At 46.5% G+C, this 24,699-nt stretch overlaps 1 protein-coding gene across 2 annotated transcripts in view; it reads right to left on the bottom strand.

Annotated features, from left to right (window-relative positions):
- Window positions 1-24,699, bottom strand: part of nin (ninein (GSK3B interacting protein)) — a 47,220-nt gene that overhangs the window by 6,514 nt on the left and 16,007 nt on the right. The window contains exons 4-28 of one of the 2 annotated variants that reach the window (XM_063184324.1): window positions 23,725-24,047; window positions 19,098-19,143; window positions 18,485-18,663; window positions 17,682-17,834; window positions 17,178-17,336; window positions 16,672-16,808; window positions 16,072-16,212; window positions 14,399-14,573; window positions 13,580-13,690; window positions 13,305-13,394; window positions 12,774-12,912; window positions 12,247-12,356; window positions 11,243-11,413; window positions 8,713-9,656; window positions 5,501-8,440; window positions 4,397-4,486; window positions 4,226-4,295; window positions 3,826-4,011; window positions 3,378-3,494; window positions 2,747-2,848; window positions 2,299-2,412; window positions 1,688-1,834; window positions 1,210-1,389; window positions 546-701; window positions 82-183 (exon numbers count right to left, since the gene is read on the bottom strand). In XM_063184324.1, coding sequence (XP_063040394.1) covers window positions 82-183; window positions 546-701; window positions 1,210-1,389; window positions 1,688-1,834; window positions 2,299-2,412; window positions 2,747-2,848; window positions 3,378-3,494; window positions 3,826-4,011; window positions 4,226-4,295; window positions 4,397-4,486; window positions 5,501-8,440; window positions 8,713-9,656; window positions 11,243-11,413; window positions 12,247-12,356; window positions 12,774-12,912; window positions 13,305-13,394; window positions 13,580-13,690; window positions 14,399-14,573; window positions 16,072-16,212; window positions 16,672-16,808; window positions 17,178-17,336; window positions 17,682-17,834; window positions 18,485-18,663; window positions 19,098-19,143; window positions 23,725-24,047 — 7,082 coding nt within the window. The remainder of the gene's footprint in view (window positions 1-81; window positions 184-545; window positions 702-1,209; window positions 1,390-1,687; window positions 1,835-2,298; window positions 2,413-2,746; window positions 2,849-3,377; window positions 3,495-3,825; window positions 4,012-4,225; window positions 4,296-4,396; window positions 4,487-5,500; window positions 8,441-8,712; window positions 9,657-11,242; window positions 11,414-12,246; window positions 12,357-12,773; window positions 12,913-13,304; window positions 13,395-13,579; window positions 13,691-14,398; window positions 14,574-16,071; window positions 16,213-16,671; window positions 16,809-17,177; window positions 17,337-17,681; window positions 17,835-18,484; window positions 18,664-19,097; window positions 19,144-23,724; window positions 24,048-24,699) is intronic. The other variant, XM_063184323.1, reaches the window with a different exon arrangement.

Genomic DNA, 24,699 nt, shown 5'->3' with positions numbered 1-24,699 from the left:
AGGTTCTTTATGTACAGACAACAATAAAAAGTGTGTGTGTGTGTGTGTGTGTATGTATGTGTGTGTGTGTTCCTGCTGCACCTCAAACAGCTGTGCCTCTAGGTGGCTCTGTCTGGTCTTCAGCGCTGCGTTCTCCTGCCGCAGCGTGTCCAGCTGCCGATGCTCATCACTGTGGTCACACGCCTACACAAACGCACAAACAACAGAAACAGTCAGTCATATATTCAGATCCTTTAGCATGTCACATATTCACAACACTATGAGCACCCCCCCTGTAACTGTATGTATAAAAGAGTAATGACATCTTTTTGTTACTGGAATATAGCAGCTGGTTGACCAATATAATATATTCTGAATGCACCATTGTGTACATCAGAGAGCGTAATGAGACCTTCTTGATGTTGGTGGAGATGAGCAGCTGGTTGCGCAATATATCATGAATTTAACATTGTGTATATATGAGAGTGGACACTGCAAAAATGGGGGGGGGGGGGGAGGGGGGGGGGGGGGGGGGGGAGGGAGGGGGGGGGGAGGAGTAGTGAGACCTTCTTGTTGGTGGTGGAGATGAGCAGCTGGTTGCGCAGGGCATCCAGCTCCCTCCTGAGCGAGGCCTTCTCCTGCTCCACCACCTTCAGCAGCCCCACCTGACTCTGTTGCTGACGCTGCTTCAAGCTCACCACGCTCGCCTCCAGCTGACGACTCTACACACACACACAAAAATACATTTATATATTACACACACAAATATATACATTTTGCAAGCAACGCACACGCACGGGCACACGCATGCATTATTGTATATTACACACACACTAAGGCCTGCCACCAGAAAAAAATATTAAGGGGGCAATCACAGTATCACAGGGGACAGGGTCAAGCACCTCCTACCAGTAATCGTTTCTAAATTTTACCCATTCCAGACTCTGCAATTACAAGGGAATGGTGCGATGAGGCAAGTTGTGGTCTGGGTGCGGGTGGGGTGCGCTGTGCAAGATGTGGTGTGTGCTAGGTGCGGTTGGGGTGCGCTGTGCAAGATGTGGTGTGCTGGGTGCGGGTGTGCGGCGCGCGGTGCCAACCTTGTCGCGCGTCTTGTGCAGCTTGGTCTTGATGTGCTTCCGCTCCCTCTGTGAGTGGGGTGTAGGGTGCGGGTGTGCGGTATGCTGCATGCGGTGTAGTGAGTGCTAGCAGTGCAGGTTGCCGGGTGCTAACCTTGTCGCGCGTCTTGTGCAGCTCGGTCTTGGTGTGCTGCAGCTCCCTCTGCAGGCGTTCCTTCTCGTTCAGCAGCAGTGTCTGGTCCTGCTCCAGGAGCCGCCGCAGCTCCCCGCTCAGCAGCTGACGCTGAGGCGACGGGAAACCACTCGCCGCCAGACTCACCTCCAGGAGCTGCACCTGCAACACCAGCGCCCCAGGAGGGGGGAGAGAGAGAGGGGTATACGACGGTCAGTTTAGAATATGGACCTGCAACACAACCCTCCGTCACACCAGGGCCGGGGAGAGAGAGGCGTGATACGCTGTCATGCTCTTAGCTCATAATATTAATCGTTTCACCAGAAAAGCAAACAGCCACTCTCTTCCCGTCATAGTCTTCACTTTCCCCACTACCAATAAAGGCACAAACGCCCCTTAAAAAATGGAAACATAATTTTGAGCACGACAGCATACTGTAGTGTTTCTTTAGATGGCGTACCTTGTCGTTGGCATTCTGGAGCTTCTGGTGCAGTGAGAGCACGTCCTGCTTGAGGGAGTCCCTCTCCTGCTGGGTGACCCTCAGGTCAGACTTGAGGCGACTGGTCTGCAGGTTCATCATCTGAAGGGTGCTCTCCAGGGCCAGGTGCTGCACACACACAAAACACACAGTCAATATGCACGTACTCATGTACACACGTGCACGCACGCACACACGCGCCTACTTTTGGTACTCCTTTTCGAACATGTGACAAAAATCTTTTAGAAATTAGATAATAACAAAATCTTTTTTTATTATACAAATTTCAATATCGTCACCTTCTTAAAATAATCGCCTAAGTCATTTTTTTCCAGGTTTGTCAGGGAACACAAAAACTCCCTCAGAATGGGGGAGGACATGAGTTAGGCGAAAACGTGAACTTGACCAAAAAATGACTTAGGCGATTATTTTAAGAAGGTGACGATATATAAAATGCTATATGTGCTTGCTGATATTTTGCAGTGAGTGGGTGCTGAGCATGGTGTGGTGAATCGACTGGAACATCTATGTGGCTTGAGTAATGGTAGTAATTTGTGACACGAGTTAGTGAGAAGGGTTGATGGTGAGCGCACCTTCTCTTGTGCTTTGGAGAGCTGGCTGCGGAGAGTCTGAACTTGCTTGTCTGCAGCCTGCCTCTCCTGCTGCAGCTGGCTGAGCCGCTCTTCCACTGTGCCCAGCTTAGCCACCTGAGGACACAAGCACAACACCATGGTAACCAAGTCAACTGTGCTTAGCCACCTGACAACACAAGCACAACACCATGGTAACCAACTCAACTATGTGGGGAAGCTGTTGCCTAGTGGTTAAGGAGATGGACTTTACAACAGAGGGCTGCAGGTTCAAATCCCACCCTGCCGCGCCCTCGCTCACTCCATGGCTGAAGTCACCAATGGTAGAAGATGGTGGTGGCAAAAACCAGGCATGAGGCATTACGGCAATTACTCAATATTTTACTATGCACTTTGTCCATAGCAATGGTACATGGAAGGCTGAATGTGGGGCGGGCAACGTCCGGCATACCTTTTCTACACAGCAAGCCAACTCTTCCTTGAGTAGTGCCTTCTCCTCCTCCAGTCTCTGAGTTTTGGAGCCTGTACGGGCATCATCTCCTCCCTCATTCAGCTACGAAACACAAAATAATTACAGTCACAGCTCATTAAATTACACTTACACATCCTTAGTTGAATACACACACAGATCTGTTGGATTAACTTAATTTGCAGCAATGCAGAGTAAATGTAATCAATTGAAAGCGCTTTCCGAGTACAACAAAAACAAAAAAACTTCTCTGGCACTGAAATGAGGTCACTCAAATGGTCTTTAGAGATTAAACACACTTTCAGACAATGATTGGTAATGGCATCTGATAATGTTAATGGAGACTGACAGTAGACTTCAAACCACTCTCATCTCTCCCAGAGAGGTGCGAGTTTCGATTCTACAATCATTTGAGGCTTGGGTGACCCCCTCCTCTGGTAGCCCGCCCTCCGACCAGGGAAAAAAAACAAAACGCTACCCCAATAGAGAGTTCTTATCATATGCCAATATAAAGTTGCAGAGACAGGGTTTCCATATGATGCGGTTCCCTCGCGCCTGCACTCTGGGAAACTGCCAAGCAAGCCCGCCTTTGGGTCCACCTGTGGTGACTCACCTGGCCATGCAAGGAGGAAAGCTGCTGAGACAGCGACGCCTTCTCTTGCTGTAGAACAGCACTTTCCTTCTGGACCTTCTTCAACTCCTCCTCCAGGGAGCTCACACACGCCACCATCTGGTCAATGACAATATAATAATAACACAAGTTCACTTTTGTGTATTGCAGAGAGTGAGATGACCATTCCCAATTCCTGCCTACTGTATCTAAACTGGCTCTCGCCAGATTCCACTCGGCTTTATGAGCTACGACGAGGATCTGGGGGGGATTTTCAATGTCACTGCCATGCAGCTGAACCGATCCGCATCACAGGATTTTCAAAGATGCAACGTTGTCAGCGTTTATATGTAGTGATGAAGGGGAAAATAAAATGAAATGCGACACTTGTTTCAGACAACAGCGGCGGCTCACATTGTGTGTCAGCAGCAACCAGTGAAAGAAACCCTACCTCGTTGCGTTCACTGGGGGACATGGCACTGTGCTGGTGTCCAGCTTCCCTCCTCTCGCTCTGCTGGATCAGCTCCCGCAGCTGCACGCTCAGCTCCTCCACATCCGCCACGTTCTGGCTGTTGGTCTGCGACAGCGCCCTGTTCTCCTGCTCCAGCTGCTGACTTTGGGCACGCAGCTCAGAGATCTGGATTAAAAGGAGGGTCCCCAAGCAGTTGCTTTATTTCAACAAGTACGGAACATTGACTGAAGCAATATCTAAACATGTTGCCCAGAAAGCAATGTCCATCCCAGGATTATGATAAAATCAATTGATAAAATCAAAGGGCTTTGTGTTAGTAGCAGCGCATGGTGTACTTATTCTGGATTGATGTTGGTATACAGTTTTGCTTAATACGCACCTGATTTTTTAGTGAATCGGCCACCTTTTGAGCAGAAACCTTCTCCTTCCTGAACTGATCTAGTTTTAAGCTGTCGAGAGACGTGAATCAAAGATTAATAATTAATAAAAAGTAAAAATAAAAGGGGACAACTTGTACATATAAAATGAATAAAAAGGCAATGGGTCTCACAGCATGTCCTCTCGATTTTCTTCTTCTTTTATGGATGAGATTTTGCGCCTTAATACCACATTCTCTTCGGCTAGGCGCCCTGCTTTACTCCTGACAAAAGAAAAGATTTAAGTTATTTTTTATTCAAGACCCTTCAACCAGGACCTGCCTGCGAGATACACAAAGCCAAAGCAAACATTGACATTTGCGAACACCAGTTTTGCCAGATTTTGTGAGAGAAATAAACAACTGGCATTCTGAAAAGAAGCCCAAAAGAAGCGACTGACGAAAAAAATGTGGGGTGGGTCGTCTGTTGTGTGCCTTGTCAGAGAAGACTTTGCTCTTTGTGAGCGTCTTTGTGGTATCTAAAATCCACTTAAGTGACCGAGGCAGACACATGGTGTGGGGCTTAATGTTATTGTAGGCTAACTTGTAAGGATGAGTGAAAAAAACTGAGTTGTCACTCAGAAACATTAAGTTACAAACATCCTAACACATTCAAATTACCGGCAGAGCAGCTGCAAATATCAAGCCAAACCCTGAAAAGAACAAGCCTAAAAAACCCTCCACTGGGCTTCTTTGCTTATAATGAGCAAAATTGGCAACCCTGGCGAACACATGAAACAGCCACAAGCCTCGTAATCACAATTGTCCTAGACCTACAATAAAACAGAAATGATGTGTTTTGCAGGTACACAAGGCATACTGTAGTGCATTTCTCGAAACCATAGTTGCTAACCATGTTGTTGGCAATGCAAATTCCCATTGCCAACTACCCAAGTTGCTAAGTGTTCAGAAACTACGCTTTTGAGAAAAGCACCCCGGGTCTATAGAGGAATAGCATAACCGAACAGACACACAGGAAGTACAGGTGCTTGAGACAATGTACGTTTTATGTGGAGGTGAAACTAGTGTCAGGGAGACAGGCTGGGATTGTGAATGCTACGTGTGGGATCCAGTATACAGAGGGTGAGAGGTCACAGAACTACCGCCTTGGAGAAATGACACAAAGGCAAACAGAGGGGTTTCCAAAAGCTTTACAACAATGGGTGACAGTGGGATGGGTCGGGGCATCCACATGGGTAACTCAAGACACAGTTTCAGGAACTAGTCCCGTCACGTTACCTCTGGACCTGCATCCGACCCCGTATCTGGAAGGACCTGTCCTGCAGGTCAGAAAGTGCTCTCCGCAGCTTGGAATTCTGCCTCTCAAACTCTGAGCAGCACTCTTCCAGGTCGGCAACGGCCTCCATTTGAGGGCTCAATTCCAAATTGTTGGAATCAGATGAGCTCCCAGAGGAAGCCGTGTGTCCCTGCAGCAGGACACGGAGCTCATTCTCCAAAGACTTAGAATCATTTTGCTTCACCAGCGTATGAACCAGAGAGCTCAGATTGGAATTCTCCTCTCGCATTCGCTCAATCTCGTCCAAGAGAGCAGAGTGCTGGCCATGGAGGTCCTGAATGATGTGCATCTTGCTCTCCAAGCTGATCATCCTGGTCTCCAGTTTCTCGTTGCGGCTAGCCAGTCGAACGTTTTCACAAACGCACTTCTCGTACCGAATCTGCAAATCTGTGAGCTCCAGTGCCTTGATCTCAAGCTCTTTAGCCTGTTCAATCATGGTGGACAGTTCAAGCTGTAAGTCACAACTTGCACCGAGAACACCTTGTCCAGTAGCGAGATCAGCACGATTACCTTCCAAGGTGACCTCCAGCTCATCAATTCTCTGCTGGAGCTGGATGACATGTTGCTTTAAAGAGCTGTTGTCATCAGTGGCAACCTGGCATTGTGCCCTTAGGTTGCTAAGGAGATGACTCTGATCATAAAACTGCCCTAAACGGTCTTGCAATTTCAGCAATTCTTTCACACATGCATCGCGTTCCCTCACGGTCAATGCACAATCCTCCTTGAGACTTGCCATGCTCTCCACCTCCGATTCTAGCTCCTTAATCCTCTTCACGAGGGCATCCTCATTTGCCTTATCAATACATGGTTCCTCCTCTGTAGCAAGCTCAATGTCTTCCGCATCATCTAGCCCAACACGTCCTCCTACATTCCAGATTGCTGTGACCTTCTCGGCCAGTCTTTCTGCATTTATGGTAATTGCATCAGTGTCCAAGGCCTGTATCTCAGTATCGGCCAATTCCTCATCTACAAGTTCGATAGACATGTCCTCAAATTCTGTTTCTAATGTGATCATTTCAACTTCTTCAGTCTCTACCGTAAAAGTGTGATTTTCATTGTCTCCTTTCCCAAAACCTTTGTGTGTTACATCAACATTTTCTACTCTCCCTACAATTACCTCTGTGCTGGCAATATCTCCCCCAGTGATAGCAGAACATGCCTCATCGTGAACATTTATGCATGTGCCTGTTATGTCTATTCCCACAACTTCATCAACCCTGATGCCCTCAAAATCCCCACCCATGCCTCTAGGCACTGCCCTTGAATCCTCAACATTTTCTGTGCACGAATCACCCACTTTTGTGTGTCTAGGCATTGTGACCACAACTTCTGCATCTAAAGCAACCCTATTAACATCTTCAACTTCAGCCTTGGGAGCATCTGATTTTGTGTAATTATTTAGTTCTCTTTGTGCATTTGCAACCTCTCCTGTAGTGTCAAATACATCCTCATCTACTTCATCAACTTTGATCTGTCCATCTACAGCGTTGAGTTCATCTCCATTCCCATGGGCCTCTACAATAATGTCTTCTGAAAGGTGGGAATGTTCAGTGTTAATAGCCGCATCACATATCTCATCAGTTTCTACACCATGGGCCTCTACACCCATAAGACCGCTATGTTCATATTCAGAAATCCTTTCCATGTCATCTTGTTCTAGCTCTTCCTTTGGTACCGCTTCATGACCAGTTTTAGGATCTTCCTCTTCCGTACAGCAGACTACAGCAGAGGTATATTTCACAATCTCTGCATCTTTTTTCTCACATGCATTTGCACCAGTCTCGGAGAGGTGAGCTTGTAGAGCGTCATTGGCCTTATTTCTGTCTTCTTTCCCCTCATCAGAGGTGTGCAATTCATCGGCACAACTTTCTAGGGCCAATTCTTCAGAAGTCTCTTCTGGAATCGGCACAGCAAGATCCCGCAATACTTCTTCCTCTATATATTTAAAACCTTGAGAATCTTGACGCAATTTGAAAAAAACAATATCATCAGAGGCACCCCATACTTCATCAACTTTCAGTTTCGACCACTTCCCAGTAATTCTGGAACATTGGTCAAGATTTGTTTGCCGTGCCTCTGCCTGCTCGCTGCAGAAGGGCCCAGTTTGGGCTTGCTTCAGTTTTCCCTGCAGCTCTGTCAGGGAGCACTGCAGCTCCAAACTCTCAATGTCAACGTTTATGGCGGCCAGCCTAAGCAGCTGCTCCGCTTTCAGGACCTTGGCCTTGAGTCCATCCCTTTCTTCCAGAAGCTGCCTATTCTCCTCGAGTTGCTTTTCTGCCAGGTTGAGTGCCTCGATGTGGCGTGACTCCAGGTCAGAGAGGCTGGCCTCCAGGTCTATGCGCTGCTGCTCAAAATCACTCTTTGCATGTCTGAAAAGCAACTCCATCTCGATAATCTTTTTGTCCGATTGGCTGAGGAGGGCATCTTTGGAATCAAGGTTCTCCTGCAGTCGATCGTGCAGTTCATTCAGTTGTCGGCTCAGCTCAATCTCTTTGCTTTGGGCCACACTAATGAAGTATTCCAGTTCCTTTTCAAGCTCTTCATTCTTTACTCTCATGGCCTCCATGTCTTCCTTGTAAAACGCTTCAAGATCTTCATGTTCTTTGGCAAGCTTCTCGACAAGAAACTTATTTTCCAGTTGGAATGCTTCCTTGATGGCTTTCTGCTGCATTTCCGCATCTTTGCTCGCAGCTTCCAGGTCTGACTCCCATTTATTCTTTTCCTCTGCTTGAAGCTTAGAGAGCGCCTGAAGTTCACTTTGGTAGTGCTGCTCAAGGTTATGAATGTCTGCTTGAATGCGGTCCGAGACAGCCTCCTGATCACCTGAGAATCGAGCCTCCACTTCATTGATTCTTTGGGAGAAGTGGCTCTGCAGTTCCCTCCTGCATGTAGTCAATCGGGTATAATTAGACACACCAATACCTCCAAGATGTTACTTACCCAAGGCCTCTCGGGTGACATTTATCAACTATTCAAAACTATTCAAAATGACAAGGTAGAAGAAAACTGAATTGAAAGGAACAACTTAAAAATGTTCAAATGGGAACTGACTTTCTGAGGGGGACAGAATGTAAACAGCTCAATGAAATGTTGAGTTGAAATACAATTGCATTTATTCACAAATGGCTACTAGCTCTATGTTTACAAGCCTTACCTTTCTACAGCAATGTCCTCCTTGAGCTTGTCCAGCAGGCTGCTGTGTCTCTCCCGCTCCTCACTGTGTTTGGTACTAAGTTCCTGCAATGCCTCTCGGTGGCTCTCTTCCAGACGGGTTTTCTCCTCCTCTAGTATCTCCTGCCACATCCTTTCCGCCTCTTCCTTCACCTGGCGGTGTTTGAATCTTTCCTCCTCTAAAGTGTCCTGCAGATCGCGGTCATGCTGTTCTTCGAGTTGAGCCCTCTCCCTCTCAAACTCCTCAGACAGTCTTGTCTCAATCTCTTCCTCCTTTGCCTTGAGTCTTTCCCTCTCTCTAGCCAGACTGTCCTGGAGGGAGTCCTCATGGTGCTTCTCTAAAAGAGCTATCTCCTCGTCCCACTGCTGCCTAAGTGCAGTCTCTCTCTGCTCTTGTTGCTTATGGAGGGTCACCCTTTCCTCCGCCAACAGAGTCTCAAGTGCCTCCTTATGCAGCTCCTCGAGCCGGCCTTTCTCTTCTTCCCAGTTAGCCGTTAGTCTCCTCTGAAGCTCCTTGCTCTCTTCCTCAAATACCTCCCTTGCTGCCTGCAGCTGGGAAGCTAGCACCATCTCGTGGCTCTTTCTAAACAGCTCCTTCTCCTGTTGCCACTTCTTAAACATTTCACTCTCCTGCTCCTCCAACTGTTCTAGGAGCTGTCGTCTCTCCTCCTCCAAACTTGTATGAAGCCTATTCTCTTGTTGCTGCTCCAGTTCATGGATCTTGGTGGTGAGGTTGCTTTCAAGCTCCTTCCTAGCCTCTGCATGCCGTGCCTCCACCACATTCAGCTGGTCCTGCAGCTCATCGGCCTGCGTCAAGGCTTCCTGCAGTTGTTGTTGCAGGGATGCCATCGCGTCTTTATGTCGCCTTTCCAGCGCCTCCTGCTCCTCTATGTGGTTCTCCTCCAAGGTCAGTCGCTCTTCCTTTACCTAAAACAAAAAACACACACCCAGTAGCGTGAGATAGCTGCATCTAGCAGCAGAGATGTGGACTTGTGACTTGTGACTCGGACTGACTTGTGACTTGAGTCACAAATGACTCGACTTGAGACTTGACTTGCCAATATTAGGAGTGACTTGTGACTTGACTCGACTTGTACGCTATTGACTTGAGACTTGACTCGACTTGTCAGTTTTTGCTTGCAATGACTTGCAATTGTGCTCCAAGTCAATGAATATATTTTTTTTTTGCATTTTGTGTGTGAAAAAAATGCATGAAAGAAAGAAAAAATAAATGATTTACCTTCAACCATAGTCAAAAACCATGCTAAAAAATATATATGATCAAGTGTGGGTTGCATGGTCACCCAAACAAACATGAAAGCTTGTCTGCAGCCGTGCTGTAATGGTTAGGGAGTTGGGCTGGAGATCACAGAGTTGCAGGTTTGAATCCCACCCTTAAACCCACCTCTTCCTACATCTCCATCCATGACTGAAGTGCCCTTGAGCAAGGCACCTAACCCCATATTGCTCAAAGGACTGTCACCAATATATGTGTTGGATAAAAGATAAAAGTAATTTAATGAATAATTATAAACCGTGGTAAAACCATGGTTAGTTTTCAGAGTAAAACCATGGTTCAATTTATAGTTAAACCTAGTAAAACCAAAAACCAATGCCGAACCATGCTCAAAAAACTGAAATCATAGTATACCATGGTCGATTTTCGGGACATGACTGGCGAAGGGGGACATGCAAAGCAGTGTGGAGAGGTAATGAATTTATGACCAAAGGTAATTGTCAATATTGCACATAGAATACAAGGTGACTTGTTAATGACTTGGAAAAAATAAGACTTGGACTTGGACTTGACTTGGCTTTGGCACGACTTGGACTTGGACTTGACTTGACTTGGCTTTGGCACGACTTGGACTTGGACTTGACTTGGTCAAATGTGTCGTAACTTGTGACTTGACTCGGACTTGATTGGAAGGACTTGAGACTTACTTGCGACTTGCAAATTAGTGACTTGGTCCCATCTCTGTCTAGCAGTAAATCAAAATCAAATTAAGTGTAGCTAATTTTCAATATCCAGACTCCAATGTGCAATTTAAACTAAAGCATACAGACATCAACAAGACAAAGGAATAACATATTTGCAATTAAAATTGAGAAACCAATAGATTTACAATTCCAAAAAGCATGTTTATCAAAGTATATGTCTGTTCCAAATGTCAGAGCCATTGTTGACGGCATTTTACAAAAAAACATCCGAAATTCAACAGCGAAATGGTCAGTGTGCAGGAGTTTTATAGTTTATTTCGCTGTGTGTGTGCACACTGACCACTTTGCCGTTTTCGGTTACTCACGTTTCGGTCGTAGACCGAACAGGTCACTTTTTTTAAAGGTCTAAGACTGAAACGTTGTGAATAACAGAAAACAGCAAAATGGCCAGTATGCGCAAGTTTCTTTAGTCTTGATTTCTAGATCATCTAAATTATCAGCCAAGCACACTTCAACTGTATTAAAACAAACATCCAAAGTAACACCCATGTCAATGATGCCCATTAGCCTACCTCATCCAGATGGCCCTGGAGCTTCTCTGCGCGCATGAGCAGCTGGTCGAGTTCATCCCTGAGGCTGTGCACCTCCTCCTGGTGCTGCACCGAGAGGGTGCTCCTCAGCTCCTCCTGCGCCTCCTCCTGCACCCGCTGCTGCTCCTGCAGGAGCTGCTGATACTCATTCACCTGAGAAAAAAAAATCACACACAGATGCGCACACATGCATGCAAACACACATCCAAGGTAAGTAAGACACCGGAAAAAACGCCCCACCATCAAAAAAACACAAAAGCTAGTGTTACTTTCTACACCTGCTGTACTATGCAATGTGGGTATGCAAGTATTTGTAGTGTCTATCGTGTTACAAGTGTTTGTAATAGTCTATTGGTTTGTTCCAAACAGTGAGTGTACTTTCCACCCTCATAGAGTGGGCAAAACTTGAGAGATCATCATTCCCAGTTAGTACTGACCGTTGTTGTATGTGATCCAAGCTCACCAAACACCAAAACACAATTGGCCATGGAATACATTTTTTGTCATGCTGCATATTTGAATGCTTAACACTCTCCCAGACAGGGAATGTCCTCCCAAAACTGGAAAGACCAAAAATCCGAACCAGAGAGAGAGATAAGTCATTCAACTAACCACCATGGCAGCTGGTGAGTGGGAAAAGCATATATTACTTCACACGCCAAAATACCACCATGAGGGCAGCATTCAGGTTCTTACAGTACACAAAACGGAACACGCAGTGCATTCTTTTCAAACTTGGTAATCCAGAAACCCCATCCTCTGCGTCGGGAAAATGTAGTAGAACGAGTTTTCAGATCAAGGTTCCGAAACACTCACTCTGAGCAATTCAGTGTACTCCGAGTTCTTAACACATGAATGTTTTCAGACATTTGTATTGTCCCCAACTTTTGCAATAGAGCGCATTTACAACAGATGTCAGGAGAACAAACTCTGGTCTACTGACAACGGAGTTTCAAAAGAGTGAGCTGATTGTAACAATGCCTCACCTGCGTCTGAATGTTTTTCATGTCCTTGAAGTGCTGCTCCTTCAGCTGTTCCAGAATCATCTCCGTCTCCAGAGACATGTTGAATGGCTGACCCTCCTCTGGCCCAAGACCTGCACACAAAACGATACACACGCAAGGTTATTAGTCAGGAGAACATTGCAAAATATTTGCAGTAGTTGCAGGTATATAGCAAATAATGAGGCATAAATGTCCTTTATTCGCATGACCATATATATTGTATGTTTATTTGCCTTATTATGCGTTTGTCTGTGTCTGGAACTTTTTGTTTGTTCCCATTTAGACCATCCCTGGCAGAACAGACACTTAGTCCCAATGGAACCATCCTGGCTAAATAAGGGATGTTTTTTCCCCCTGCATATGCAAAGAAAACACATCTATGTACAGTATATACTGTAATGTTAACAATAAGCGTGCATTACGATATGGTCGCCTCTGTAATGTCAAAACGGATATATAAAACACACAATCATCACGTAACTTGCAGTAAGAATTTTAGAGGCTCTTACCCTGGTCAGAGTCTGTGCCGGGGCTCTTGCTCTCAAACTCCTCAGCCAGAGAGAGCAGAGAGGATGGCTGGGGCGCTCGGCCAACAACCTGGAACTCTTCCAACTGAACCTGCAGCTCATCTATACGATCCTGCAGCTCCTGTCATTTAAAAAGGTAGAGTACGTCTTTTTTGGTGGTTCATTTCCACAATTTATGTCCCATTATGACTTAAATAAATATACATTTTTCATAGAGGAATAGCTGGAGCTTCTCCATGTTCACCATCTTGAATTATCCATCAACATCTTTGCCTCGAAAACTTATTGTACAGTGGCCAAGCCAAAAAATATTGCTTTATTACTTAGTTAGTAAATATTGATGAAAAGGTCCAATTTGTGAATGGGCAGCATTTTGAACATAAATTACTAAAATTACACATACTATATTACAAGAGATTAAGTGTTTCTCATTCGTAGCATAGCATAGCATAGCATCACAGATTGAAAACGAAACACCACAAATGTATTCTGCCTCTTGTGGCAGCCTCTTACTCTGCACTTCAGCTCATAGCTGTTGCGAAGCTGTCTCAGACGATCCTCTTGCAAGAAGAGCTCAGCACTGGCCGGATCAAGATCTCCAAACTGATGAAAATATAAAATTGCCCATATTTAGTAATAAAAATTATAATATAACGGCATGATCTAGTATAATAAACTACAACGCGTACAAATGCTTTATAAATGAGCCGCTTTGTTCTTGTACAATAAATCTCAGTTTAAACCATGTGAAACTGAGCAGCAGAAAGAGACACCAGTCCAGCGCTCACCTTTTCTTTGAGGATGTCGTCCAGGTTCTTCTGCAGCTTGCTGGCTTGGTTCTCGGCCTCCAGGAGTCTCTGGCTGCTGTCCAGCAGATCTTTCTCAAGGCGCCCATTTTCCTGAACAGGGGACAACAAAGATTTCAAATATGGTGGACAAAGATAAAGCACAGCGCACGTCACCAATTCAAAGGATGAAGTCCAGTCTCTCTAAGGAGGCGTGATCCTCTACTCATCCTTTTTTCTGTACCGTTTAATAGCGGCTTACAAATGACATGCACTACTGCCATCTACAGCGCTAAGGGAACTTCATTCTCCACTTCCACGAGTCTCCTAAAGGGGAGTACACGTTACACCACAGGGTGTACACGTTACACCACATGGATCCCAGAAAAGTACCCTCACATGACCAGAGACGATTGATGAGGAGGAGGCAGTTCATCATGGATATAGAAAACTGAGAGAGATGCTGTGTTCAGCCTTTTAGCCTGGCCCAACCCATGGCGCCACCATCTTGGTCCAGTATCCTATGTTTTGCATAGATGCTGTCTTACCGCCACCTACAGAATACGTGCGGATTGCCTTGAAGCAGTATCTAGAGTAAATATCGAAGATTGTGCAGTGCCAGACTAAACTTTCATGCTATAGTCTGGCTTGGCAGGCTAGCAAAGCTGCATTTTTCCCCCACAAAGTTACAAACTGAAAAAAAAAATACACAGACAAGCAAAAAGGCCAACCAAACACATGCACCACACCTTGGCAGAGGCAGTACCTACTGCAGCACATGGCTTTGCTGTAGTAGCAGTTACTGATGACGTAATGACGTACTTTGACTGTGATGGTGAGGTGCTCCCTCATGAAGGTCTCATCCTCGCGGATCTTGGTGATCTCTGCCTCCAGCTCCTCGCGCTGCTGCCCGGCCTGCTGCTGCAGACGGTCCATCTCGCGCGTCAGCTCCGAGCGGAGGGCACACAGCTTCTCCCGGTGCTCCTGCTCCAGCTTACTGCAGTTGGAGAGGAGGGGAAGAGGAGGAGGAGGAGGAGGAGGAGGAAGTATGGGAGTGCGGATGGGGTGGGTGATGAGTGGTAGTGATAGTGGTAGTGAGCATGGGGGTGGAGATGCGATGAGCGGACAGGATGGTGGAGGAGAAATGTAGGGAGGATGGAGGAGTGAGTGTGGGTGGATGTGGGGAGGTGGCGAGAGTGCAGGTAGAAATAATGAGAATGGAGGAGGAGTGGTATGGAAGGTGGTGAAGGGGTGATCAGGTAATGGTGGGAGAGGGGGAAAGGGAAAGGTGACAGAGGTGAGAATGGGCTCGTTTGTCACGAAGCAGCGCTGCTTTTGCTAGGCAGTGGGCATGTGCATTCTGGTAACCACAATGCATCAAACTGGCAAAGTGTGCATGCTTGCTGCTTTGCTAGAGCTTCACTGCTCGTCACGAATGAGCCTAATGTCAGAGGATTTGACAACTAAAAAGGTGCACTGTGTAGAATTGTGGCTCATTAAAACTGTGCTGCCTTTTGCCAAATTCAATCTTTCTATGAATATTTACCAAGTAATAAACAACCATTTCCTAGTAAATGGTAAATGGACTGCGCGTTTCCACTCCTTCGAGCACTCAAAGCGCTTCACATTGTATGCCTCACATTCACCCATTCACACACCGATGGCCGTGGCTGCCACGCAGGGTACCACCCTGCCACCAGGAGCAACTTGGGGTTAAGTATCTTGCTCAAGGACACAACGATGGAGTCAGGCTCCAGTTCAGTTGCTGAACGGCTCCTCTACCACCTGAGCTACCACCGCCCCCATGTGTATGACCATAGTATGACCAAAGTACAGTAGTACATTTGTGATATATTAAGGCTTTATGCAAACAATCCCTTCCATCCATGACCCTCTTTGGGGTCTTGACCCCAGTTTGGGAGCCACTGCTTAGATGAGCTTAGGTTGCCAAAGACGGGGAGAGAGAAGTCAAAGCTCGTAAAAAACATTTGCTAACTATTCAAGGGAATACTGCCATTAACCAATTCATAGAATGGTCATACACTATGAAAAGAGATCCGGTCCTGAATGCAGTTTGGGAACCACTACCCTATGTACCCATACTCATATCTAGACTAAGGTGGCCACGCAGAGAGGGGTCAAAGGTGGAGAGTTCACCACAGGTCAGGTTAAGTCATAGTAAAATATGTCTAATACCAACTCAACAGTAGAATATTAATTAAAGACTCCAACACCCCCAACCAGGGCTCTAAATTAACACATTTCAGTTTGGCTGGTAGAAAAGACCACTTACTACTTACTAGCCACTTTGAGCCATTAGTGAGTGTGTGTTTGGCCAGCAAGATTTAGATCTCCTAATCATTTTGGCTGGTTGGGAAAAAAACATTTTTTAGGGCCCTGCCCCCAACCCCACCGGGTTCAGAGCCCTACTGCCTGTGGCGACCTCAGCTTATAGGACAGAGGCAGAGGTAAGGGTTCAAAGGTGGCCAGCTCACCGCAGGTTAAGCTCGTTGTGGCGCTCGATGGCGGAGTGGTGCTCGTCCACCTCGGAGGCCAGCTGGGTCTTCAGCTTCTCCGCCTTCTCCAGGTCCGAGCGGATCCTCTCCTTCTCACGCAGCTCCAGGTCAACGCGCTCACTACACACACACACACACACACACACACACACACACACACACACACACACACACACACACACACACACACACACACACACACACACACACACACACACACACACACACACACACACACACACACACACACACACAGACTTTGATAAACCGGTACTAATACACAAAACAACAAATTAGGCATAGAGAAACCCCAGGCTCAACACATATGGCTGTGAATACTGCTATGAGGGATAAATGTCATTTTCTTGCATGCAGTATGCACTGTGTATTGAGGACTGCTGTGTCACAATGAAATTAGAAGTTTCCCAGATGGGCTTTCACTTTTTCACTTCATAATGACACTAAATAATGCCCTTTTGGTTGTGTTGTGCATGACAGACGTGCAGCACACTCACATGAGGTTATTTGACACTGATACTAAACTCTAATCTCTCTATAGTGTTAAATTGGTGCACTCACAGGAGATGGCGGATCTCAGCTTTGAAGCTCGCTAGCGCCGCCCGGTGGACACTGTTTTTGGTCATCAGCAGCTCGTTCTCCAGGGCCAGGGTAAGCTCACTCAGATTCACCCGCCCGTCCAGACTGAACTCCAAGGCCTGTGCAGACAAACACACACATACACACGCTTTACTCCATGCTATGCATAGTAACTAGCGCATAGTAAGCTGCATTGTGTGAGCGTGTGAGAGAGAGAGAGCGAGCAATAGCAAGAGAAAGAGAAAGAGCTAAAAAAGAGCAAGAGAAAAAGAGCGGGAGCGAGAAAGAAGGCATGCACGCAAAACCCGCCACACTGCTCCCTTTCGGCATCATTGGGGGCTGCCCCCTTGCACAGATGAGACATAAATGCAATTTCGTTGTGTGCAGTTAACACTTGTGTGCTGTGGAGTGCTGTGTCACAATGACAATGCGAGTTGAAGTTTCCCAGTTGGGCTTCACATATTTATTCACATCACTGCGCTGCTCACCGCCAGGATCTCGATGCTGTTGTCGATGCCCTCGTCCATCCAGGCGTCCACCAGCTCCTCTGCCGCCGTGTGGCCCGTGCCGTCGTCCAGCGTGGAGAAGAGGCGCAGGCCTATGGTGCTCTGCACTACGCTCGTCCTGCGACCTGACTCATCAAATGGCTACAGTAGAGAGAGAGAGAAAGAGAGACAGACAGAGAGAGAGAGAGAGAGAGAGAGCGAGAGAGAGAGAGAGAGAGAGAGAGAGAGAGAGAGAGAGAGAGAGAGAGAGAGAGACAGAGAGAGAGAGAGACAGACAGAGAGAGAGCGAGAGAGAGAGAGAGAGAGAGAGACAGACAGAGAGAGAGAGAGAGAGAGAGCGAGAGCGCGAGAGTATAGATACAGGTGAGTCAGCTGACGGATAGATAGACGGGACATTCATTTGGACACAATCAAGTGAAACATACCAACAAGAAAAGTGTGAGTGTGTCTGTTTGATTGCATGTGTGGGCATGTGTTTTGGTGTACCTGCAAGGAGTGGTGGCGTTTGAGCTGGCGGTAGGGGGTGGAGGAGGAAGGGGTTGGGGGCTGGCTCTGGCTCTGGCCCATGACGCAACGCATGAAGTCCAACACACTAACTTCCCCGGCCACATCCAGCGAAGGCAGCAGCTCCTCACTCAGCTGCAGCACACAGACACACAAACAGACACACACAAATACTTTTATTTGGATCGCAGCTCATTAAAAAGATACACAGATCCAAATATTGCTGGAAATCACAGTAGAGTTGTAAGAGAGATTATTAGTTAGTCGGTCCAATATTTTCTATGGATATACATGGCACCTCCATGCATGCACGTGCATGCCCACGACAACAGCAAGAGAGAATCAGATTAAACAGCGCACGTTTCACTTCGACATTTCACATTATGTTTCATCATCTCGTGGACACACTTAGCGCATCCAGGCCGACTGAGAACCGTGTCGGTGCCCGTTGCCGCACCTAATCGCGAACCGGCCGTCGTGTGCACGCCACAGATTTTAGCGTTTGCCAACCGGAATGTTGGTTCGCAAATACCGCAAAATACTAGGTTTTTCTCCACGAACCGTGGCGACAGCGTGGCCGTCAGCAGCAGGTTCATTCGAGTAACAGTCACATGCGGAAAAAGTTCAGAGCCCGGTATGAACACGGGAGGTTCGCAGATAAGCACTTTAGTGCCGAACGTAACCGGTGCGAGTACCGGCACCAGCTCAGTTCTGGTCGGCCTGAAAGCCCTAACAGAGACACATGCACAGCACTCACAGCACACACACACACACAAAACACACACCTCCAGGCCCAGGTGTTGGCAGAGGTGGAGCAGCTGCTCCTGCGTGGCCGGCTGGTCCCAGGGCAGTCCCAGGTCTTCACAGGCCGTCCGCAGCCTCTCCTCCTGACGCTCCGAGATGGCCACGCACAGCTTCCTGCTCGGGGTGGTCGGCTCATCTGGGTTCCACAGCTGCAGCTGGCCTACGATTGAGGGAAGTGTGGGGGGGAGAGAGAGAGAGAGAGAGAGAGAGAGAGAGAGAGAGAGAGAGAGAGAGAGAGAGAGAGAGAGAGAGAGAGAGAGAGAGAGAGAGAGAGAGAGAGAGAGAGAGAGAGAGAGAGAGAGAGAGAGAGAGAGAGGATGGAAGAAGACATACTTAGTATGCTTAGACGGACCCAGCTCACTGTACTAGTAATAATAACTAGTACTAGTTAACTACTGTTAGGCAGTGGTGCAGATGCAAACATAGTCAAATGAAAATAGGTTTATACACACACACAAAAAAACACAACTTGTGCATATACTCTTATTAAATATTACTCTACGAATAATTTTTCAATGCATTTGTACACAATAACTTATTGGGACGAGCACACACATGCGCACGCCGTTGATATATTAGTATAAGCAGTCTCACCCTCTGCCTCGTATTCTTCAGAGCCACTTGCATCAGCATACCAGCGCTGTTGGGGTGGGGGTGGGGGAGTAGACAAAGGAAAACGTGACATGAGAGGTCATCAACAACAGTGTATTATACCAAAAATGCTAACAATAACAGTAACGTTGGCATAATTCTCTCTAACCAACGCGGTTAGGGAAAAAAAGATGATAAAAAGAGGAATGTATGATGCAAAAAGTCATTTTAAAGTGAACCAACAACAACAACAACAACAACATTATCCCAAAAGAATACATGGAAAGCAATAACACCAACACAATTCTTGCTTCTCTTTTGTTACACAGAAAGATCTGGCAAACAACAAAGTGAAAAATGTTGAAAATGTTTTCCCAAAAGCACTTTACTCTGACTTCCACATACAATGACGAAATCAAGCAATAAGACCACATACATCACATTCAGTTTAAAATAAAACCATAATGTATGACAAAAGGCTGCATTCTTTAGTCAGGGGAGGAAAAAAGGAGACAAAAAATAAATCACAGCTAACCACCATATTGCGTCCCCGTACCTTTTATTAAACTAATCTGCTGTCAATCAGCAGTCTTTTCTCCTGCGAGTCTGCCTTCTTTGTGGGGAAAATAAAGAAAGTGTGGAATGGGGGGATGCAGAGGCCGGGATGAAGGGATGGGGGTGGGAGAGGTGACCTCTGGGGGCCAAGCGGGCAGCAGACCCATTTGAAGAAAAGGGAGTGAGGGAGAGAGAGAGAGAGAGGGGGAGGGAGAGAGCGGGGTCAGGCAACAGGCTGCTGCAGTCTATGGGAATGATTGACCACGGCGAAGGAATATTACAACACGTGGTAAACAGTCTGTGCTACTATGAGGAGCATGATATGGCAGAACATTTCCAGAGAATTGAGCATTGAGAATTTATAGTCATATAATACATATAAGTATGTAAAAACGGGTGTTGCGCCAGTTTAGCATTTAGCACTTTAATCCCTTTAACACAATTGTTTGCTGCATCAGGTTCTGCTACTGTGATCCACACTATCGGTGAACCAAATAAGATAAATATAATCACATAAATAAAATCCAGAGCATTTTCAAGCCTGTGCCTACTGAACTACCTTTTTTTAAATAAACATCAAATACAACTCTTGCTGGAGATAAATGTTAAAATGATGCTGCTAGCCTATGTATGCCCAGTGTGAATGTTCTCATTTTAGCTCTATTAGCAACCAAAGATAAAGCTACAGACTAGATGCCAACCCACCACTAGTTTTGGAGGCAGCAATTTGCAGTGGTGTGATTGTACATCAGCATTACACTTTTATTTTCCTTCTGGCAGCTTACTATTGTAAAATTACAGTTAGCACACTAGAATTGTGCATCATATGTGTGTGTGTTCGTATGTGTGCGTTGTTGACTACTTTAATTCGATTACTAGGACTGGTATGTGTGTGTGTGTGTGTGTGTGTGTGTGCATTGTGATGCAGTGCAGTGTGAAAACTCATTGTCCCAATGTCAGACGGAGCAGAGCAGATGGGCTTCTGGAGTGTGTCGGCATCTGCACCAGGGGCCGTGTGTGTGTGTGTGTGTGTGTGTGTGTGTGTGTGTGTGTGTGTGTGTGTGTGTGTGTCTATTGTTCCCCAGGATCAGACTTGCTCGCACTCAGTAGAAACCCCTTCCCCTGCTTTCCATCTGTCTCTCCTGAGGCCACATAATATTAAAAAGAGGTTAAGATTGCGCACACACGGCCCTGCCGTGGCCAAACGGTAGGGCACTCTTCTACCATGTGGCTGATCCGGGTTCGATTCCCGGCCCGGGTCCTTTGCCGGCCCTTCCCCGTCTCTCTCTCCCCACTCGCTTCCTGTCAACACCTTCACTGTCCTATCATAAAATAAAGTTAAAAAAAAAACATTGTGCACACACATACAGTGAGAGAGAGAGAGAGAGAGAGAGAGAGAGAGAGAGAGAGAGAGAGAGAGAGAGAGAGAGAGAGAGAGAGAGAGAGAGAGAGAGAAGAGAGAGAGAGAGAGAGAGAGAGAGAGAGAGAGAGAGAGAGAGAGAGCGGGACATCAAACCAACCATGTCTTGAAATGAACAGATCTTCAGACCCCCTACCAGAAAACTAAACCCTACCAGAAAACTAGCAGTAAGTCAAACAAAACAACATAAAAGAAGAGTGGAGCGAGTGACCAAGGACGACGTATGGTACCCTGGCGGCCTTCAAATCCAGTCGGCCAACACTCCTTCCCTTTGCTACAAACACGACATGTATTTGGTCTGTTGGAATCTAGATCTTTGATCTGTTTGGCCTCACAACGCATGCCTCATAGCATGGATCAACACATTCCCCTCATGATTTACAGGCTGGTTTTCATACTCAAAGTATGAAATCACTGTTATATGGGTGTGTGTGGGGATGTGTGTGTGCGCACGCATTAAGTGTGTGAGTGGGTGTCTAGTGAGAACCTGCTGGGAGGATTCTGATTTAATGCACATGGCGGGTTACACCCAGTACAGACACATGCTGTGATGCACACTACTAATCACACACACGGCGAAGCCTTTCACATTAACAAAGGATAGGACACTTAGTTATTGGACACGCACGCACGCACGCACGCACGCACGCACGCACGCACGCACGCACGCACGCACGCACGCACACACTAACAACAATTCTCTCATTATTTTACTTTAAAATTCTTGACTTCAATTCTAATTACGTCATTAAATGTGTGATCCATTGCCAGTGGATCAAAGCGGGGAATTTTGCATGTAGGAATGCAAAGAAAAATGCATTCCAATCTGGTACACGACTAATAACTCACATAGTAGACAATTAATGAGTACTATGTAATGAGGAGTAAACTAGTTCATTGCCCCTGCTGGAACATGGAACAATGGATCAACTCAACACCCTGCACCCCCCACCCCCCTGAAACCCTTCCCTTCACTCCCTCTCCCACCCATGCATATGCAGGAAAAAAACACATGTATGTGCGAGTACACACACAGACACACACACAAACACCACGAGTGTCTGGGTGAAAGGAGGTCGTTCTGCTTCGTCAACACAAGCACAAGGCTTGGGGAGGGGGTTGGGGGAGCTGGGTGGATACGGTTGTCTTGACAACAATAACACCGCAGACACTATTAACATCAAGGCCAAAGTCCTAGCCTTCATGCTCTTTCCTAGTCTGCTCAAGGCAGGCAGATACACCCAACTTAACACCTTGAACACACAGCTCATAAAAACCCAGTAAACACTCAAGTAATGAAATGCATCATTTTTTGTACATATAGGCTAGTGTGGCCCGCATACAAATCTTTGAGCACCATGAAAAGCACAATTCAAATGATTTGCATTATTGCCATTACTTGTATTATATACGCATACAGTACTTTCAATCTATATAATCAACACTTCAACTTGTTGTAATTTTGACTTCAGGGTTCACCTAACCCTTATGACCTTTGGGACCAACAGTCAGCAGTTCGGTCCTTAAGGTGATGATGCAGCAAATAAAAAGCAGGAGAAGCTTTAACAGTTGCAAGCCACCTTAAAAAGGATTAAAGTGTCCGTGTGTGTGTGTGTGAGCGCATGTGTGAATGTGTGTCTGTCCGTGTGTGGAAAGAGCATGACGCTCTTTGGTCAGAGTCTGCCACTCCAAACACGCTAAGCTGATTAGCTAAGAATAACATTGTGGCAGTACGGATGAGTGTGGCACACACTGTGCATTTGTGTGTGTGTGTGTGTGTGTGTGTGTGTGTGTGTGTGTGTGTGCGCACGTGCGCGTGTGCGTGCGTGCGCGCGCGCGTGCGTGTGTGTGAATGCAGTGTTGTACCTGAAATAGTTCATAATTTGGGCGGCCGTGAACTGAACACACACCATTTACTCCCTGGTGAACGAACTATGAATGAGATTATTCTGGTGCCTGAACAAACTACATGCGCCTTCTTTTAATAGGGTGGCACATTTGATTAGTGTTCAGGTGAAAACCCAGCTAAATACATTGCAAAGAGGCACAATATTATAAGATGACATCTAACACATATTTTCACGGCACCACTGTGACGGAGGTCATCTTGCTCCTGTTCACCCCCCTCGGGGATCGAACGTGCGACCTCGTCAACTACAACGGTCCGGCAATGGGAGACACAGTACGATACCGCTGGGCCAAGAGACTAGTCTTTCGGCCCAACGGCACGATACTGTATGAAGCTATCGGAGGGAGGTTTTACCAACGTAACGTCTGCTAGTTAGCCTCCGTTACACTGATAAACAATAATTGCTGTCTGTCTGTAACATTACATAGGACTTGCCAATGATATTGAACAATGTGGCACGCAACAACCTCTTGCAAAAAAGTACTGTGAACTAGTCCATTTTTGGAACTATGAACAAACTCTTATTTGCCACACAATAAATACCTGTGTGGCATAAACAATGTGGACGTCAGCAGGTTCATCCAGGTAACACGGTCACATGCAGAAAATTACAGAGCTCAGTATTAACGCAGGAGGTTCACAGGTAAGTGACTTTGGCTCCAAACGTACCTGGTGTGGGAATGGGCACCAGCACTGTAGTAGCTGCCATGAGAATAGCATGTGGACAACACAGACGATGATCTTACCTCAAGTTTCCGATGTACTTTGAGTTTGCTGTTCCCTTGATTATCAACTCCATGATCTGCCTCCGCCTCCCCATCTTCCCCTGCTGCAGGTGCCTTCCCCTGGGCCTCAGCTGCTCCCCTGACCTGGCCCAGCGGCGGCCCACAGTCGAATCCACAATCGGCCTCCAGGTGCCCGAAGCTATCTGTGAACTCTGGGATGGAGCGCCGGCCGTAGCGCTTGGAGCCCCTCACAAACTTGGCCTGCACCTCCGGGGAGCCTGCGGAGGGGCGGAGGAGAGCAGGGAACGCGGAGGAGGACAACATAGGTAAGGACAGGGGAGGGACTGGGCAGGATGGGCAGGGATGGACAATCCAGAAACGATTTTTGGTTTTGGTCACAATTCACATTAGATATGTACATTAATAAAAAAAAAGTACAGGAAAACTAAATTCATGAGGAGATGTCATACCAAAATGAGTTCGGTTCAACTATGACGAGAAAACTGTAGTGTGCATGAAGCTTGTATAAACAATTTATTTGAAGTGTCACTTCATCTTTCCACACACAAGTCACCCATGTGTACCTATGTTGCATAGCTGAACAGCAAGGGTGCAGCAAATGTCTACAAGCACATTTCAAGGATCTGCCCTCAAACTATTTCAAAGACTGTCCATATCAGAAACGACAAGGTCCTTCCAGGCATACAACACCGACAATGGACCTGTACTCTGAAGAAGAACGTTGAAACGTTAGTCTTAGCGCTTGCCCAATAAAACAAGTTAATTTCCACATCTGAAGACGCTCCGGTGATTCCTTTCTGCCCCTGCAGACAATGGGCCTGTTTGAAATCGTTTGCTGGCTGAATGGCTGGCTTCAAGCAATGTTTTCTGTACTCAAAATCATGTTTTTGGGCAATCTTCCAACATCAGTCTGAACACCACAGAAACACAGCATTAACATCTAGACATCATACAAAAATATTTGAGTCAAGAACT

This window comes from Engraulis encrasicolus, chromosome 19 (genome assembly GCF_034702125.1).
Source record: "Engraulis encrasicolus isolate BLACKSEA-1 chromosome 19, IST_EnEncr_1.0, whole genome shotgun sequence".
Taxonomy (NCBI): domain Eukaryota; kingdom Metazoa; phylum Chordata; class Actinopteri; order Clupeiformes; family Engraulidae; genus Engraulis; species Engraulis encrasicolus.
The sequence above is the reverse complement of the archived record's forward strand: the minus strand, read 5'-3'. Positions and strand labels throughout refer to the sequence as shown.